The following is a 20,872-nucleotide window of genomic DNA, read 5'->3' as shown; positions in this document are numbered from 1 at the left end:
TCAATGGGATTGCTGTGCAAGCAAAGCCAGTCAACCCACTTCCTGTCCAACCCATGCCCACTGTTCCCAAAACAAAGAAGAGAAGCATTGATGGACCCCCACCAATGTTACCAACTTACAATGCTGGACAACGGGTAGGGCCACCACAAAGCAAAAAGTCAGATGCCGATACTGCAGCCAATACTAAGCTTGCCAGAGAGAAAAACCTTCTTTGGGTCCTAGCACGCATGTCACAACAAGAAGAACAGTCAGTCAGCAGCTGGACAGGCTTCAACATCCTGACTCGAGGAGAGATGACAGTCATCCCCGACAATATAGGCTATCTGCCTACCATCAATGCTCCAGCGACACAAATGTCTACTGTCAACGAGGTGCTTAACCAGTCACTGAGCATCATGCAGTGCTTAGGCCTGAGGAAGATTGTCTGTGTCTTTGACCAAGCCCTGTATGCGAAGGCTGTCGAGATCACATGGAAACACCATGACAAGTTCCATGATATCATCGCTAGGCTTGGGGTATTCCACACCATCTGCCCACTGCTGGCAATAATAGGAAAGCGTTTCCAAGATGCTGGACTCAAAGACCTCTGCATTGAGTCTGGCATGATTGCAGAAGGCTCAATTGCTGGTGTTATGGATGGCCGCAAGTACAACAGGGCAGTGCGACTACACAAGCTCCTGTATGAGGCTCTCATGCGACTGACCTTGAATGGTTTCCTGTCCTGGTTGGAAGAAACTCACAGGAATGACATGGTTCACCTGAATGAGACACTGAAGACCATTGACAGCCTTGGGAAAGAAGTCTCACAACATGCTTTGAAGGAGGTCCTCGAGAACAGCTCTTGTACACGCATCATGGATCTATTTGAAGTCTACCGTGAGCTCCTTAGAGGTGGAAACGGCAGCCTCTCGAACTTCTGGATGTCCTATTTGGACATGGTTGAAATCTTGTTGGGGCTCATCCGAGCATCCAGAGAGGGAGACTGGATGCTACACTTGGCTAGCATTCGAGCAATGATCCCATGGTGCTTTGCTTATGACAGGATGAATTATGCACGCTACCTCCCCTACTACTACGCCCAGATGTCTGAGCTGCCCATCACACACCCAGATGTGTACACAGAATTCATGGAAGGAGGCTTCTCAGTCCAACTGGGCTCCACCAATCCCTTTGGCCGAATCCCTGTTGACCAAGCTATAGAAGAAACGGTGAACAAAGACACCCAAACAGCTGGAGGGACAAAGGGATTCAGCTTGAAGCCAGGAGCTGTGACCAAATATTATCTCACAGCTGAGTATAGAAGCATGTACCTCAGACAGCTGAGAGACCTGACAGGTCAAGGCAGGTGCAAATGGTCTCATCCAGATCTACAGAGTCCAAGGATCAAGAGAGATGAAGCAGATGTCCAGTCTCTCATGGACCTTATGGAGAATAACTGGCTCAATCCTATGTCCCCTGATGACATTGATTTGGTTAGCCTCTCCACTGGCAACATGGCTCCACCTGATGTGACCATAGATCTCTTGAGAGCTCTTGAGAAAGGAGAAGAGGCCTACCAAGCATTCCAGCAAACAAGGTTAGATGCAGACCCGCCACCTGTGAAATTCCACGACAAGATGACCAAGCAAAGTCTGAAAACATTCTCCAATGTCAGCACAAAACAAGCTCATGGAAAGAAAGCACAGGATGTGGTTCTGAAGGCAGATAGAAACCTTTTCAGTCACATGATCCTGGTGGCTGAAAGCAGGAAGGTGAATCTGAAGGATGTCCTTGCCTACCCATTGGGCCCACTACCATGGGCACTGGCAAATGCTGATGGGTCCTTACGAAAAACAAACAAGGCTGCACTTGCCAGAGTGCTTGAAAAGAATGTATCTCCTGCAGAAGACTTCCCAATCCCATCTACTTCCATCATTGATGGGATGAGCCTGGTCCAAAAAATGAATGGCAACAACAAAACCTTTGCACAGGTGGCAGAGTCAGCCTTGACCCAGGTCCTCCATGAGGGAGCACAGAGTGGGAGGATTGATGTTGTTTTTGATGTCTATCACCAGACTTTGATCAAAGATGCTGAACGACTGAACCGGGGTGGAGACATCACTCTCCAGTACAAGAATCTTGCAGGGGGACACCACGTCCAGCAGTGGAGAAAATTTCTGTGCAGTTCCTCCAACAAGACCAGTCTCATCAAGTTTGTGGTGGAAGAGTGGAAACTCCCACGATACAGAGCTATGCTGCATGGCAAGGTGTTGTACATGACCTGTGAGGAAACCTGCTACAAGTTGACAGAAGATGGGTGTGAGGAAGCAGCAGAACTGCACTCCACACATGAAGAAGCTGACACCCGTCTGCTCCTGCATGCATTGCATGCAGGAGCAGTCAGCTCAAAGTCAGTTATCATCACAGCTGAGGACACTGATGTCATGGTGCTTTGTCTTGGCTTCCAGAAGGACATCACCTGTCCCATCTACCAGAAGTGTGGGACTCAGAACCGCACACGGTTTGTCGACATCACCAAACTGGCAAGTTCACTTGGAGACAGCATCTGTGACAGCCTAATTGGCTTACATGCCTTCACAGGCTGCGTGCGACACTGTCAGTGCATTCGCTGGTCGAGGGAAGCTGAATGCCCTGAAGATAGTGAGAAAGCACACTTCCTGCCAAGAGACTTTTAGTCAACTGGGACAGACATGGAATGTGAGTGATGAGCTGTTCCAGAAAATTGAGCAGTTCACCTGTCGGATGTATGTTGCTAATAGCAGCACTGCTGAGGTGAACAAACTGCGTTACCAGCTCTTCTGCACCAAAAGGGGAGAGGTTGAGTCCAGCCAGCTGCCACCATGTAGAGACTGTCTCTTTATGCATGTTCAACGAGCCAACTATCAGGCAGCAATATGGAAGTGCTGTCTGCAGGCTAACCCTGTGGTGCCAAGCCCTACTGAGTATGGATGGACAGACGATGAAGGCAAGCTGGCCATTTACTGGATGCGCTCCCCACCTGCACCAGATGTGGTCTTGGAAATGCTAACATGCAAGTGTGTGCATTCATGCAAAATGCCAAGCTGCATGTGCCTGTCAAATGGACTTCCATGCACAGACATGTGCAGGTTACAGACCTGCAGTAACCAAAAACAGCAGGATGGTCCAGAACTGGACTTTGAACTTGGGGAGTCAGATGATGAGAGAAACGAGCAGTTTGATGAATGACAGTGTGATGATTCTGATGGTATTACTGTGGTAGTAGTCTATTGATGCACAGGATGTTGATTCTGGACTTGGTTACTACAAGTAATGACAAGTGACCTAAAACATATCTGCACACAGCGTTTTCAGTGTTTCTTAACCAGCATGCTTGACACTGGAAACATTTGACAGTTCACCTCCCTCAGGTTCCAGCAAGATAAACTGTCTATTGGTGAATGCAAAGATTAGCTCATGGTAGCTGCTGGACAGCTGACACTATTGCTTGATAGTGGAGGCAAGTACAGGAAAGAGGCTGTTTCAAATGCTGATGCTGGCGGATAAGGCCGGTGTATTGAGAGGTCCAATTCATGAGTTTGAAAGCAGATATGAATCCCCTAAAATCGTGTGATCAATTTTTAATTTTTTGATCCTTCAACTTGACATCAAGAAATGCAAGACCTCCACAGTTTTGGCAACACAACACTTAGTAACATCCTCCAGAAATATGAGAATATAAGGCCAGCTTGTCTGTTGACAGAAACTCTCACTGTAAGAGAATGGATGCATTTAAAGCAAGCAGGAAAACATTTGGCAGCCTCCTCTGTGTATGAATTGGTCAACACAGTGAAGATAAGTCATCCAGATAGTTACTCCAACATTGATAAAGTCCATCTGTTGTCCCTTACACTGCCATTGAGCATTGCTGTATGTGAGAGGGGATTTTCACATCTCAGTATAATAAAAAGCAAGTACAGATCCTGCCTGTCAGACTCTTGCCTTTCATCCCTGGTGCACATCCACTTGTCTAAGAAGACGACAAAGGTGTTTGACCTGAAGCTAACTGTTGACGTATGGATGCAAACAGCTAATCACAGTCTCAACCAGGGAGAAAGAAGTACAGTTAGGTCCATAATTATTTGGACAGTGACACAATATTTGTTAATTTTGCCCCTGTACACCACAACAGTGGATTTGAAATGAGGTAACCAATATGTGACTGAAGTGTGGACTTTCAGCTTTAATTTAAGGGGTTGGACAAAAATATTGCATTAACCGTTTAGGATTACAGCCACTTTTATATATGGTCACCCCATTTTCAGAGGCTCAAAAGTAATTGGACACTTGACTAACACGTGGTTTCATGGGCAATTAAGACCTTTTCCATCATTATTCCATGACAAATTAAGCAGATAAAAGGTCTGGAGTTCATGCCAAGTATTTACATTTGCATTTGGTAGCTGTTCATCGGAACTCTCAACATGAAGTCCATAGAGGTGTCAATACAAGTGATGGAGGCCATCATTAGGCTGAAAAAATAAAGGAAATCTAGCAGATGGATAGTTAACACTTCAGGAGTGGCCAAACCAACATTTTGGTACATTCTTAAAAAGAAAGAATGCACTGGCAAACTCAGCAACACCAAAAGGCATGGAAGACCATGGAACACATCTACAGTGGATGATCGCAGAATTCTTTCCCTAGTGAAGACAAACACATTCACAACATCTAGTGAAGTCAGAAACACTCTTGAGAGGTAGGGGTATCATTGCCCAAGTCTACAATCAAGAGACGCCTGCATGAAAATAAATACAGAGGGTTTATGACAAGGTGAAAACCACTGGTGTCACTTAAGAACAGGAAGGCCAGATTAGACTGTGTTTAAAAACATCTAAAAACCTACCCAGTTCTGGAATAAGGTTCTTTGGACAGATGAAGCATGATTAACTTGTACCAGAAGGATGGGAAGAGGAAAAGTGTGGAGAACAAAAGGAACAGCTCATGATTCTCAGCATACCATATCATCTGTCAGACATGGTGGAGGTAGTGTTATGAAATGGGCATGTATGGTTGCCAGTGGAACTTGGTCATTGGTGTTTATTGATGATGTGACTACTGACAGAAGTAGCAGGATGGATCGTGATGTTTATAAGGATATACTATTTACTCAGATTTAGCTAAATGTCACAAAACCGAGAGGACGGCGCTTCACAGTGCAGATGGATAATGACACAAAACCAGCTGAGAAAGCAACCCAAGAGTCTCTCAAGGCAGAAAAGTGGAATATTAATCAGTGACCAAGTCAGTCACCTGACCTCAACCCAATTGAGCATGCTTTTCACTTGCTGAAGATCAAACTAATGGCCAAAAGACCCACAAACAACCAGCAACTGAAGGCAGCTGCCATTAAGTCTTGGCAGCGCATTTCGAAGGAGCAAACTCAGAATTTGAAGATGTCGATGGGTTCCAGACTTCAGACAGTCACTGACTGCAAAGCATTTTCCACCAAACATTAAATATAATTGTTATAATCATAGTTATGTTTGTCTGTCCAATTACATTTGAGCCTCTGAAAATGGGGTGACCCTGTATTTCCATGGCTGTAATTCCTGAACAGTTAATGCCATATTTTTATCCAACCCCTTAAATTAAAGCTGAACGTCTACTCTTCAATCACATCTCAAATACTTCATGTCAAATCCAATGTGGTGGTGTACAGGGGCAAAATGACAAATATTGTGTAACTGTCCAAATACTTATGGACCTAACTGTAGGCCTACATCTTCATCTGCCATGCTTGAAAGAGAGGAAGACAGTGAGGAAAACAGCCAGGGGGGTAGTGGTGACGACAGCTTGTAGGATAACCATGTCATGTAAAGACTGAGTACTAAGCAACATCTCCCGGTGCTCCCTTGAGAACCAGACCAAAAAAGTTATGTGCACCCCTGCTCATAAACGTGATGTAATGGAGCAGTCATACTAGTATCCAGAAGGGGATTGGGAGGAGACACTTGACAGATGAAAGCGCGTGAGAGCTGTCAGCACGAGGTGAATAGTTTGCACTTGTGGACTTATCCTCACACATTTCAGTGGAAAAATGTGTGGAAGAAAACTCCGTTTGAGAAATGGATGAGATGTGCTGCATAGGAGATGTGAGTCCACGCTGACCATCAACCGAAGGCTTAAGGGCTGCCGGCTCATATGGTGTGGGGGAAGTGTATTCAACAGCTACCACTAAGTTGGAAAATTCAGAGGCAGACTGTTTTAGACAGGATAACAATTCTTTTTGAGACAATAGTAGGTGTTATATTCAAAACATCAAAAAAAAAATCAAATACAGTGCATCCGGAAAGTATTCACACCCCTTCACTTTCCCCACATTTTGTTATGTTACAGCCTTATTCCAAAATGGATTAAATTCCTTTTTTTCTCATCAATCTACATACAATACCCTATAATGACAGCGAAAAAGGTTTTGTAGAAATTTTTGCAAATTTATTAAAAATAAAAAACTGAAATATAGCATGTAGTACATAAGTATTCACACCCTTTACTCAGTACTTGGTTGAGGCACCCTTGGCAGCAATTACAGCCTCAGGTCTTCTTGGGTATGAAGCTACAAGCTTGGCACACCTATATTTAGGGTATTTCTCCCATTCTTCTCTGCAGATCCTCTCGAGCTCTGTAAGGTTAGATGGGGAGCGTCGCTGCACAGCTATTTTCAGGTCTTTCAAGAGATGTTCAATGGGGTTCAAGTCTGGGCTCTGGCTGGGCCACTCAAGGACATTCACAGACTTGTCCCGAAGCCACTCCTTCATTGTATTGGCTGTGTGCTAAGGGTCATTGTCGTGTTGTAAGGTAAACCCCAGTCTGAGGTCCTGAGCGCTCTGGAGCAGGTTTTCATCAAGGATCTCTCTGTATTTTGCTCCATTCATATTCCCTCGATTCTGACTAGTCTCCCAGTTCCTGCCGCTGAAGAACATCCCCACAGCATGATGCTGCCACCACCATGCTTCACTGTAGGGATTGTATTAGCAAGGTGATGAGAGGTGCCAGGTTTCCTCCAGGCATGACGTTTGGCATTCAGGCCAAAGAGTTCAATCTTGGTTTCATCAGACCAGAGAATCTTGTTTCTCATGGTCTTAGAGTCCTTTAGGTGCTTTCTGGCAAACTCCAAGCGGGCTGTCATGTGCTTTTTACTGAGCAGAGGCTTCCGTCTGGCCACTCTACCATAACGGCCTGATTGGTGGATTGCTGCAGAGATGGTTGTCCTTCTGGAAGGTTCTCCCATCTCCACAGAGGAACGCTGGAGTTCTGTCAGAGTGACCATTGGGTTCTTGGTCACCTCCCCGACCAAGGCCCTTCTCCCCCGATTGCTCAGTTTGGCTGGGTGGCCAGCTCTAGGAAGAGTCCTGGTGGATCCAATTTTCTTCCATTTATGAATGATGGAGACCACTGTGCTCTTCGGGACCTTCAAAGCTGTAGAAATTTTTTTGTACCCTTCCCCAGATCTGTGCCTCAATACAATCCTGTCTCGGCGGTCCACAGACAATTTCTTTGACTTCATGGCTTGGTTTCTGCTCTAACATGCACTGTCAACAGTGGGACCTTATATAGACAGGTGTGTGCCTTTCCAAATCATGTCAAATCGATTGAATTTACTACAGGTGGAGTCCAATCAAGATGTGGAAACATCTCAAGGATGATTAGTGGAAACAGGATGAACCTGAGATCAATTTTGAGTGTCATAGCAAAGGGTGTGAATACTTATGTACATTCAATATTTCAGTTTTTTAGTTTTAATAAATTTGCAAAAATTTCTACAAAACCTTTTTCACTTTGTCATTTTGGGGTATTGTGTGTAGATTGATGAGGGAAAAAAAGGAATTTAATCCATTTTGGAATAAGGCTGTAACATAACAAAATGTAGGGAAAGCGAAGGGGTGTGAATACTTTCCGGATGCACTGTATATTAAGATTTAAACACACATCCCCTCCCGATTATCTCTTGCTCTCCTTCCGAGGAGGGGGGGGGGTACAAGCGCAGGCCACCTATCTGGACTTGGAGTCCTTCTTAGGCAGCAGCAGCTGCAGTGGAGGCTGCAGAGGTGGAGGAAGAATGGTAGCACAGGACAGAGCCGCGGCAGATGCCACGACACATCTCTGCCACTGGCGAAACTCCCAATGAACATGTCGGTCCCGCCATTGACCGGAAGAGCATAGAGATTAGGAGGTCAGTTGAGCCCAGGCAACATGCTGTCTGATGGTCTCTGTTTCCTCCAAAGTCGACTTCATGGTGTCCACCACTTTCTGAAAACCCGCCCCGAGAAGTCCGTTGGGACTGATAGGAGCCTCAATCAGTTCTTTTCTCAACGCCTCTAGGATGGAGGATTGCTGCAACCATATTGCAATGAATCATGGTCTGCCATGGGGAGAAAAAAGGGGGGGAAAGCCCTCCACCTTGGTGATGGGTATGTAGGTGGAGATGGGGGCCTGCAGGTTCCTGGGGTCTGCCACCCACCCTTCCTGATACCTCCTGATGGCCGGAAAATGAGGCCAGACAGTTTCACATCTAGCCGCCTGCACCAAAGGGTAAACCCTGCTCATGTCATCCCGGGGAGCGGGCTCCTGCTCCGGTGGCACGTCAAGGCCCTTGTAGGCCACCGCTCGCTTAATAATGCCTGGGAGCTCGCAGACAGGGCCTCCCATCACTGGCAGGCAGTGGAGGCAGAGAAGGAGACCCCAGGATCCCCTGGGCATTCATTCAGCGGACCACCAGCGGACTTCGGCTTCTCCGCCTGGGGGGGGGGGGGGGCCAGGGGCGATCAGCATGGTGATCTTTGTGTAGAGAGGGTGGAGTGGTCCAACTCCGGCTCATCTGTCGGATCCAGCAGGTCCAGGGTATCGTCCACTGAAAAAGTCTTGCACCGGCCAAAATTCTTTAGCCACAACAGTGAAGGTGTCCGCCCTCCGCTGTTTTGTTGCCTGAGATGATGTGCACAGTAGGGGCACATAGCTTGCGGAGTGAGCACAAGGCCAGTGTGTTCTAAACCAGGCAGTCCTCGCAATGGTAATGTAGGTCGAAGCCCATAATGTATCCTGTATTGCAAGCAGGATACAATTGGACACCACCGTTAAACTTATCTGAAGACATCTTTGCTTTCTTCTTTTTCTTCTCTTCTGAAGTCTTCTCCACTGCTTGTAACGGTAGCTGAAGAAAAATGGGAGCTGATTATACAGCCTCGCATATAGTCAAGTTGCGGCCGCCATAAGTTGGAGTCCATAATTAGGTGGGCGTGGACTAAAGTTTTTTTCGGTGCTGCACGGGGGCGCAAGGGATAAACCCACTAGCGATAACCTTAGAGGGTGAAGCCTATATGAAATAGAACAACATGAACGGTATAAAGACAATGTGTTGTATTTTATTGCTCAGACTTGTTGCTGCACCAGTACATTCCCTAAAACCACTAAAATATTGCTTTACCTGACTTGTTATCAGGGTTAGTGCTAATAAATAACCTTTCTAACTAATCTAGGTCACTCTACATGGACAGCAATGCAGTTACAGCATATTACCATATGGCTTACCTTACAAATTATGTGTGAGCTAAAAATGATAGGCAATACGTCCATCCATCCATCCATTATCCAAACTGCTTATCCTGCTCTCAGGGTCGCAGGGATACTGGAGCCTATCCCAGCAGTCATTGGCCGGCAGGCGGAGAGACATCCTGGACAGATCACCAGCCCATCACACAGGGCCCACACACACACACACACACACACACACACACCTAGGGGCAATTTAGTATGGCCGATTCACCAGTCTTTGGACTGTGGGAGGAAACCGGATCACCCGGAGGAAACCCACGCAGACAAGGGGAGAACATGCAAACTCCACACAGAGGACGACCCGGGACGACCCCCAAGGTTGGACTACCCCAGGGCTCGAACCCAGAACCTTCTTGCTGTGAGGCGACTGCACTAACCACTGTGCCACCGTGCCGCCCCCTTACAAATTATATGTGAGCTAAAAATTGATATGCAATACGTGAATTAGTAAAAAGTTTCTCACCATCAACGAAATATGACGTCAAAAGTCAGCAAGACGCATACCAAAATTTTCGCCGACTTTCCGAGTTGTTGTTCCGACTTGAGAGGGCATTCACGTGAATCTTCCCAGTCAGAAACTAATTTTTCCTATTATTCCGACACCACGTGTGCATGATGAGACAGAATGGCTCAAGAAAAGAGGATGCTGGAGGTTGGAGGATAAGATCCTCACAGATTGCAAAGTGTTAGCTGCTTCACACACTGCTGGCCCATAATGCCTGATGCAATCAGGGATAATCAAGCCATTTCCTTTTGGGACAAAGCTTGTAAACACAGGGAAGAGGTCCCAGAAAGTTGATTCAGTTCATCTGGACACAACATTTAGTGGGAGAAACGTTTCATCACTCATCTAAGTGACTTCATCAGTCTCAACTGACTGCAGGTATCCCTTTACCTGATAAACAGCACAGTTGCACAGTTTATCAGGTAAAGGGATACCTGCAGTCACATAGATGAGTGATGAAGCGTTTCTCCCACTGAACATTGTATCCAGATGAACTGATTCATCCTCCTGGGATTTCCTTACCTGGATTATTGAGCCTGCGTCAAGACACAGGGAGAGAGCCCTCAATCGTGATTGGTGTGAGGAGGAGGAGGGTGAGTGCTTGGAAAGTTGTTGATTTTTTTTACCTTGGGTCTCATCTCATTGTCAGTGAAGTAAGCAGTCCGCTATGTACTGGTTCAGTGCAATAACGAAATCAGAAATCAGTAAAGAATCAAAAAGAGGGCCCATCCAGTCCCCAAAGTGACCAAAATAAGTCAAGTAAAAATGTTGTCAACTTGTATTCACTAGTGCCTTGCTGCTCTCTTTCTTTCTATTCTTCCTTCTCTCCCTGTCTGTCTGTCACTGCCCCCCCCCTTCTCTAAATGCAGAGCACTTTTGGCGCTCCCTGTCATAATGCATGGCAGATGTAGATCAGGCCCCACTTGTTCTGATGGCTAGATCTCTTCGACTTTGCAGCCAATGAGAATTATCCCCCTCAGATGTGCCCTTGTCCCATGGCCTTCCCTCAAGGGCTGCATCTGGTTTCAATGCACTCTGTAGAAAACATTGCTAGCTAGCTGGCAGTAATAAAACCAGTTGTGAAATGTTTTGGTTGCACAAAAAATAGCCAGCCATGTTTGACCACCATATGTTGTGGTGTCTCATGTTAAGTGTGGCGAATGGAGTCCAGTTCTCGACTCTAAAGATTCAAATCCGTCCTTAGCCTTTTTTGCAGAACGCTTAGCTTGTTTTAAAGAGGGGGATTTCAGAAATGCACCGGAGTCAAATGGTGTCAGCTGCACGACACCAAACATGGATGAATTTAGCTCATTCAGCATTGCAGCATGAGCAAGACTGCACAAAGGCTCTTGATCCAGCACACCGTCAAAATCTATCACAAGATACGAAGAGGCTGACACCTCCGTAGTGGGACATATTAAAGAAGAGAGAGAGTGTGTGTGTGTTGTTGTTGTTGCTGTTGCTGCTGCTGCTGCTGCTGCTGCTGCTGTTGCTGAGGCTAGCAGTAGTATTGTGACTACTGGCTATGGCTGCTGTTGCAGTAGAGGGAGGAGGGTCAGCAGCAAGGAACCAAAAATCCTACTTTAATGAGTTCTCCAGGGGAACCAGAAACCTGGTGTGCATAATGAAATACACAACAGCAAAGAGAAATGACAGCGGGCTTTGTGTGTGTGGGTGTGTGTACATTGAGATGTACCCACTCTCATTACACCATCATGCTCATTAATATGTATTCTCTCACACAGTGCACATCATAGCTGTTTTTCAGCGGTCTTTCAGTCTTTTTTTTTTCTTTCTTTTTTTTTTTTTTGCAGGTCAAGTGGCTTTTCACTAACTCTTATTTAGGTTGAGAGAGAGAAAAAGACGGCGTGTGTGTGTGTGTGTGTGTGTGTGTGAGAGAGAGAGAGAGAGAGAGAGAGAGAGAGAGAGTCATTATTACCCACTTGTCCTGGCACATTTACCTTGGGCTTATTGGCCTATGAAATCATCATATTTGAGAGAGACACAAAGATATGTTAAGCTGAACAGAAAATTTTCCCTCGTCCCTAACCCTAACCCTCGTTTGAAGATGCCTCATTTTTTTTTGGGGGGGGGGGGTTCCCCCTTTTTCTCCCCAATTGTATCCAGCCAATTACCTCACTCATTCGGGCCGTCCTGGTCGCTGCTCCACCCCCTCTGCCGATCTGGAAAGGGCCGCAGCCTGCCACATGCCTCCTCCTGATACACGTGGAGTCACCAGCCGCTTCTTTTCACCTGACAGTGAGAAGTTTCGCCGGGGGGTGCGTAGCACGTGGGAGGATCACGCTACTCCCCCCAGTTCCCCCTCCCCCCTGAACAGGCACCCCAACTGACCAGAGGAGGCGCTAGTGCAGTGAGCTGGACACATACCCCTCCCGGTTTCCCACCGGCAGACACGGCCAATTGTGTCTGTAGGGACGCCCGACCAAGCCGGAGGTAACACGGGGATTCGAACTGGCGATCCCTGTGTTGGGTCGGCAATGGAATGAATCGCCCCCCCCCCCAAAAAAAACAATGTTTTGAAATGTATTTCTCTCTGTGCCATTTGATTTTTCCGTCTAACTCTTTGGAGCTCCTCTGTTGTCCAGCTCAGTTGTGCCTGTGACTAATATGGATCATTAATATAGTTGTGTAATTGTCACTGAGCATGTTTGCTGTCGCTCCACCAGAGCCAGCCAGAGATGGAGTACTCTCTTCCTGAGCTGCAAGCACCCCGCTCCAACGTGGCGGACAAACCCTGGCCACAGGTTCACTCTCACACCCAGAGACCCCACGGTGAGCACACACACACACACACACACACACACACACACACACACCCAGTAACATCCACTAACATACAATAAGTGTATGTTACTGTGGTTGCAGTCACATAAGTGCACATGTCATGCACACACATACACACACACAGTGTGTGCCGTCACGTAAGTGCACATATTCATGCACACATACACACACACACATGGTGTGTGTGCAATCACATAAGTGCACACATACACACACACACATACAGAATTACACACATGTCCTCACATACAGGCACATAGATATGTGTGGCATATATTTGACAGTGTGTATGTATTTGTGAAAGTTCATACTGCTGCATACATAACACAGTCAAGGGCAAACATACAGCATATTTATATCCTGCTGTTCTCACTCTCACTTTTTTTTTTTTCGTGGCCCTGTCAGGTCACTCGTACCGATACTAATTAAAATCCACTTTTTATTGCACTGCTGATGTGCAGGTGTGAGAGGTCATGGGGAAAAAGGACCGGCCAAGTCAGGAGGCAAAGGGAAGCACCCCGCGCAACATACAGACGATCCTACTGCTGAGCACGACTTCCTAGGCTGCATGTCAAGGTGAGTCAGGTGGAGCATTTCAATCAGTAAGAGACGGTGTATGCCCAGTGGCATCCCAGACAAACTCAGCGGCAGTAAAACAGGGCCTTTTTAAATTTTATTCTGTCCATTTCTCTCTTCTTTTTTTTTTTTGTGGAGTTCCCCCCCCCCCCCTCCTTTTCTCCCCGGTTGTATCCGGCCAATTACCCCACTCTTCCAAGCCGTCCCAGTCGCTGCTCCACCCCCTCTGCCAATCTGGGGAGGGCTGCGGACTACCACATGCCTCCTCCAATACATGTGGAGTTGCGAGCTGCTTCTTTTAACCTAACAGTGAGGAGTTTCACCAGGGGGATGTAGCACGTGGGAGGATCATGCTCTTCACCCCCAATTCCCCCTCCCCCTTAAACAGGCGCCCTGACCGACCAGAGTAGGCGTTAGTGCAGAGACCAGGACACGTACCAACATCCGGCTTCCCACATCCGGCTTCCTAGGGAATGGAATAGACCGCTATACTACCCAGATGCCCTATTCTATCCATTTCTGTCACCGAGGGTCTCCTTTACAAGGGAAATCTGCTAAATGACCTCCTCCTCATTCCAACCTCACCCCGTCTCTGTCTTACTCCTCATCCCATGTCTTTTTTTTTTTGTGACCTTCAGGCGTTCAGGTCTTCCACGTTGGATTTTGGCGGCCTGTCTCTTCCTCTCCATCATGGTCATGCTGTGGCTAAGCTGTGCCAGCCTCGTCACCGCGCCAGAGCAGCACGTCAAGACGCAGGTAACGCGCGTGGGCATAGATGTGCGTGCTCAACGCCCACATGTTACAGCGGGGCAGCAGTGGGCCCCGCGGGGCAGGGAGGAGGCCTGGGCTTGCGATCAGCTGATCCTTCGGTCGGAAAGTCTAATCGGCAGCCAAAAGTAGAAGCCTGTGGTTGCACTTAGTGTGTTTGTAACTGAGTGAAGCTTTTTTTGCTGCTCACAGTGCCTCTACTTGTCACTTAATCCTCATTGGGCAATTTAGATATCAAGGATGATAAAGTATATATTCACATAAAATTACAAAAGTACTGTCAACTATAACTATAAACTATGACAGTACAGCAATAACTTTTGTATGTTACATGCTGGTATCTTTTATGTCTTTTTAGCTGAGTATCAATGGAGACAAAGAATTTCTGGATGACGCACACAAAGTCAGCCCGTACCTGACTCCCGTGATTGCCATTGCTGTGAACCAATCAGAAGAGAGCCAGGAGGCGGGACCACTGCCGGTCAAGGTCGACCTCAACAAGACATGTATTTAAAAAAGGGACCAATGGGAGCGCGTCTCTTTCGTTTCCCATGGTAACCGTGTCAGAAACCTCTGCCCCCTTGGTAAAAGGGGTCGAACAAGAAAACACACACGAAAAGACCCACACACTCGCCAGATCTGGATCTTTTTTTTAGAATATATGTGCAAAAAGCATGGAACCATCTAATCATTACAGGTACTCTTGTTAAACGTCTTACTCAAATGTCTGAGTTGATTTAAAGGGTTTTCCAGTCCGCTACACGTGTCATGGTTGTCCTTGCATTAAACAGCTTTCGTTTTGTCTTTCTTATTATGTTTGTTAGACCTGCTGTTGAGCTCTACATAAATATTAGAGATCAAGTTGCTCATCAATCAAGTTGCTCAGGCAATGTGACTACTAAATATAACTACTTGAAATGTCTCCATGTTGTTTGGGAGTGAGGAACATTCTATTAAAGTGGCTTTTAAACCATTTTTTCATATCCGGTCCAGATAAGAGGGCAAACAATAAGATTTAATTCGAAGAGGAGCTCAAATGTGTTCATTTTTTGCAGCGTGAAGACATTGGTGACTTGCAGAAAAAAAGGTAGAACGAGAGAAAAAAAAGAATACACTGAATATATCTACAGTGAATGCTAGAATAGAGTACTATTGAGGGTTGCTGCAGATAGAAACTCTCACTCACCTTTGATGGCATGTTTCACATCAGTTAACTGAACTGTTGGCAATATTTTCCACTCAAATATTCCACCTGCCAGCGGAAGCACTACAAAAACGAATAGTCTATAAATTATAGATGGTTTTCTTTTCTCTCCCCGCATGAGATAAATCGCAGATGAGCTTTGTATTTATAGCTTTTTGTGTCTGTTGGCCATAAAATTGATTGAAGATCATGATTGATCAATCAATCCATCACCAGGTGTTATCATCTCAGAAAAACTACAGTATGCCTATGGGCACCTTGTTCTTTGTGTGTGTGCGTGTGCGCGCGTGCGTGCGTGCGCGTGTGCATTTATGCACATTTGTGCAGAAGAGATTCATCAACTGAAAATGAAACTTGGCTGGAGTAAAGTAGAATTGAAGCTCTGTCTGATGATGAAAACTTTTTTTTTTCTGTATTTATTCAGAATCTGCAACATGAGTTACCTGTTAAACCATGTCATTGAAGTCCCATGTACAGTAAAAGTCATCATACAAATGTAATTGCCGTTTGTAAAATACATTGCACCACTTTTACCAGGATTGGAAAGTGACATGTGGGGGGGGTTATGCTTTTACTGTATTATTATGAACATGTTATTACTCTTACATCACTCAAGAGTTCTTAGCTCTTAAATGTGCCATGTGCTTTCCAATAGCTATTTTGTATGTCATAGGAGCACATACGGAGGGGATAATGCAACGATGTGTAATGCAAGGCTTTTAGCATAGCCCTTTGTTATCACAAGTTTAGATAATTTTTTTTCCTCTGTGTTTTTGACGTTCAGTAATGCTCTCGTTTAATCCCGGCTTTGTAGACAATACACTGTGCATGCTAGTGACGCGCTACCAGTTTATCTTAATCACCCATACCACAGAAATCTGCTGTAGAATTGTGGTTTTTTTCTTTTTTCTTCTTTTTTTGCGTGTGTGTGTGTGTGTGTGTGTGTGCGCGTGTGTTGCTATTTACTGTAAATGTTGAATAAATTGTGCAACAATTAAAGAAGAATGTTAATATCCTTACGATTTACACGATTTAAAATGAAGAAAACTCAAAAGGTTGTAATTAAAAAAGCCATCCGGTATCAGTGCTTAGTTCAACTGAGAGGTATTTGGGTATGCCATGTGAAATACAAAGGGAATTTCAAACTGTACCGTTTCCTTTTTACTGGTCTGTTTCCATTCTCAGTGAAATACTTCATTGATAAATAAAGTGTTTTCATGGTAAATAACATGGGAGACTCCACATTGATCGTTTAGTAAACTGATGATTTTGGATAGGGACAGTCGGACAGACAGAGACAAACATAGGATAGGCAAACAGATCGGTAGACAGACAGAAACAGGTAGCTAGATAGGGAGAGACAGAAACACATACACATATATATCCATATAAATACACATGGACTTGCATCTATGCAGCAGTGCAGGCATGTGTCAGCCTGTGTACTGTACTGACTTCTCTCCCACTCCCATCCCTTCCTTTCCTGAAGGTGATAACGCTGCCTCGCCACACGGTGGCAGTAGAGGCTCACCGTTACAGTGCTGTGGGACCGGTCCCCCGCTGCCGTTGCCCAACTCGGTGTACCGTCGAGCACGCTTTTGTTGTCGGTCTTGATGGGAATTGACCCTCCGTGGATATTGAGCCGTAGCCTGCACTCGGCGCTTTGAGTTTGAGTGAACTTGAACATCGATACAGTCATTCAGGAGAGAAGGTCCTCTTGAGTTGGGGACAAAGACGAGTGTCGGCTGTTCAGTAGAGACGTATATCAGGCCACTGCACTTAATACTATGATACCTTGATGGAGAAATCAAAGAGAAGAGTTTCACAATGCTTGAGAAAATACCAACCAAAGACAACCAATTGCTTAAACTATGGCCCGTTTCCTTTTATTATTTATTTATTTTGCTAAATCACGGCGTTTCTCAAAACGGGCATTGTTTCACAAAATGAAATGACCTATTAAATAGGTAACCACCAACACACCTACCTACTTACCTGCCTACAAACTCATCCATTAACCTGCTAACCATGTAACCTACAAGGGCTGGGCATCGAGACCGGTTTCAAAATTCCGATTCCAAAGGAATCGTTAAGAAGTTCAACCCGATTCTACCTATCGGTTCCTAACTAAATTTCACTGGTGCTGAAGTTCGTTTCAGTTTCCGTGGTGGCGGCATGCAGCTTCCGTAGTTTCCGCCTCCGCAAGTTAAACGCGCGCCATCGTGGACCAGAGCAAGCGGCGGTCGAAAGTGTTGGCACAACGCCTGTGGCAAAATTATTTCGTGCAAGGGAGGATGCACAGCAAATATGGGCAAACAACTTCGCCTACACGGCGTACAAATTAACAAGTGTACCGTGTTTGACACGTTGCGCCGGTCTCCATCCCCTGCCTCGGCGTCCTCTTCGGCCAACCCGGGACAAGCAGCACCTCGTCGCAATTGGGTAGGGGAAAATTAATAACGTTTGTCTTATTCGCAACAGCGACACAGCAAATAACTTATACATGAGCGAATTGCTATAAACTGTATGCAAATACTGAAATATGACATTTTGTCGGCAAGTCGGCAATAAAACGTTGGGGATCCTCGTCGCCAATTTGTGGTATCGTAGTAGATTTCAGTAACGACAGCAGGTAATGTTAAGAGAAGGTTTACTGAGATGGCTTATAGTTCTGTAATGACGAGACATACAGCTAGCTTGCAGTTCAACATGTGTCCGTTTACGGAATGCACGGCAGTACGTTTTACGACTTCCTACGTCATAGCTACGGAATCTCAACAGATACATCACATCCCTCTCCTTAAGATGTTTTCTTTTGCATAGAACAACCATTCAACTTTAGATATCTCAATAAAAATAAAAAATCTCTCTCTATGTAACAGTATATTGTGTTTCTTTTCTCTATATCTCTATGTCACAACACTAAACAAATAAAACATTTTAACTGTTAAACACTTTTGCCAGATACGTAGGCTAACACTTTGCTTTGCATTTTAAACACCAAAAACATGAACTAGTGCTTTCTCAAACACACTTTTCTATATATATAGTCAGCCTCTAAACATGTTTGCATATTCAGTCCTTGTACCTAGCAGGTAGGTTGATCTGCCTTCCAGAACGTGTGGTGTGACGTGACATTGTGACCTTGGATAAAGTCTGTCTGGTATGACCTGCTTTGGACTGTGAGTAACAGCCCCGTCTGCTGACTGCTCAGCCTCAAATACAGTCTCTGGAACATGAGTCTCTGTGTCAGCTCTTTCTGCTGTGTGTGCTCTTTCTGAGGTCTTCAGCAGATGTTTTCTGTTCCTCCTGTATATTCCTCCATTGGGCGTGCGAACAACATAGGATCTGGGCTGTTCATGCCTGTTCAGCACAACTGCTGGTTGCCATATCTTTCCTCGTTGAATCCTGATGTTTTCACCCGTCTGTAGTTCTGGTAGCTGTTTTGTCTGTCTGTCGAAGTAGCTTTTCTGTTGTTGTTGCCTTTCTTTCAGTTTGTCGTGTACATTGATCTTGCTTTCAGGAGTGAGCAGTGTGGTGAGGGTAGGCAGCTTTGACTTCAGTCGACGACCCATAAGCAGCTGAGCCAGAGGGAAACCCACACCATCTAGCGGAGTGTTGCGGTACTCAAGAAGAGCGTTGTACGGGTCACTTTGTGCTTTCTTGAGGAGACTCTTGATTGTTTGTACAGTTCTCTCCGCTTTTCATTTGACTGAGTGTGCCCAGGACTGGACGTGGTGTGTTGAAACTCCCAGCAGTCGGCAAAATATTTGAACTCAGCACAAGCATATTGTGGACCATTATCAGAAATAACCACGTCTGGGATGCCATGTCTCGCGAATGTGGACTTCATTGCAGTGATAACGCCACGGCGTGTAGTGTCATTCAGCTTTGTGATCTCAGGGTATTTGGAGTAGTAGTCTACACACCATAAGTACTCTGAGCCGTTGTAGCGGAAGAGATCCGTTCCTATCTTAGCCCAAGGTCTTCCTGGTAGTGAGTGTGAGACTAACGGTTCTCTAGGGTTGCTGTTCTTGTTCTCATTGCAGACAGCACACTGAGATACAATGTCCTCTATTTGAGTTGACATACCTGGCCAATAGAGAATGTCCTTGGCTCTTTCTTTGCATTTGATGAGTCCCAGGTGTGATTCGTGGATTTTCCCCAACATTTCTTGCCTCAGTTGGCTTGGCACTATCAGCTTTGCAGCTTTGAACCGTAAGCCTGATGAGTAGCTGATCTCTTCATTGAATGACCAAGATGCCTGGGTTTCTTTCGCAACAGCTGATCTCTCGTTGGACCATCCTTTCATTGTGGTCTCTCTCAGCAGTTGCATTTCTGGATCCTCCAGTGTTGCTTTCCTGAAAGTTTGTAGTTTTTCCTCTGAGATAGGTAGCTGAGATGTGATCTAGTTGACCTCCAACTCCTCTCCCAGTAGGTCTTTGCTTTGTTCGTTGAGGTAAGCACGACTCAGTGCATCGGCGATGTGCATCTCTTTGCCTGGCTTATATGTGACTGTGAGACTATACATCTGAAGCCTCAACAGTATCCTCTGAAGCCTCGGCAGGGCTTGGTGAAGCGGTTTCTTGAATATGTTCTCAAGTGGTTTGTGATCACTCTCGACGTGTACCTCTCTGCCATATATGTACTGATAGAACTTTTCACATCCATAGACGATGGCTAGCAGTTCCTTTTCAATTTGTGCATACCTACGCTGACAGTCTGTTAGGGCTCGCGACCCATATGCCACAAGTCTCTTGTCTTGAAGTATGACTGCACCCATGCCTTCTGAGCTGGCATCTACTGATAGTGTCAGTGGCTCGTTCATGTCGTAGAACTTCAGTGTTGGTACATTTGTTAGGAATCCTTTGAGCTTTTCGAAGCTTTCCTTTTGTTTGTCTTCCCAGTGCCACGCGGTGTTATCCTCTAGTAGCTTTCTGAGTGGAGCACTGACCTCGTAGGTTGGGAATGAACTTGGCGAGGTATTGGATCATGCCCATGAACCTCAACAGTCCTGCTTTGTCTTCAGGTGGAGGATACTGCACCACAGCTCTCACGTTTTCTTCATCTGGTTTCAGTCCGTCTGCACTCAATATGTGACCGACGTATTTTATCTCTGTTGTCCTGATCTTGCATTTCTTCAATTTCAGTTTGAGATTGTACTTTCTCACTCTCTGCAGCAGGTTGTCGAGTCGTTGATCATGTTCTTCCACTGTTTCTCCCCAGACCAAGAGATCATCAATGACGTTGACCACGCCATCCAGGCCTTTGATCATCTGAGCAACAGCTGTCTGGAACACTTCTGATGCAGACGAGATGCTAAAGGGCAGACGCAGGAACCTGTACCTTCCTACCGGTGTGTTGAACGTGCAGAGCTTGGAGCTTCTGTCGTCTAGCTCTATCTGCCAGAACCCTTGGTTTGCGTCAAGGACAGAGAATAC

The 20,872-nt window shown here is 45.8% G+C and overlaps 1 protein-coding gene across 1 annotated transcript in view; it reads left to right on the top strand.

The window, feature by feature from the left end:
- The window catches only part of tmem59l (transmembrane protein 59-like), a 61,342-nt gene extending 46,601 nt beyond the window's left edge, over positions 1-14,741 (top strand). Inside the window, exons 5-8 of the mRNA XM_056277924.1 lie at positions 12,766-12,871; positions 13,345-13,459; positions 14,098-14,215; positions 14,586-14,741. Coding sequence (XP_056133899.1) covers positions 12,766-12,871; positions 13,345-13,459; positions 14,098-14,215; positions 14,586-14,741 — 495 coding nt within the window. The remainder of the gene's footprint in view (positions 1-12,765; positions 12,872-13,344; positions 13,460-14,097; positions 14,216-14,585) is intronic.
- Positions 14,742-20,872: the final 6,131 nt, after the last annotated feature.

The sequence above is a fragment of the Lampris incognitus genome, chromosome 3 (assembly GCF_029633865.1).
Source record: "Lampris incognitus isolate fLamInc1 chromosome 3, fLamInc1.hap2, whole genome shotgun sequence".
Taxonomy (NCBI): domain Eukaryota; kingdom Metazoa; phylum Chordata; class Actinopteri; order Lampriformes; family Lampridae; genus Lampris; species Lampris incognitus.
The sequence above is the reverse complement of the archived record's forward strand: the minus strand, read 5'-3'. Positions and strand labels throughout refer to the sequence as shown.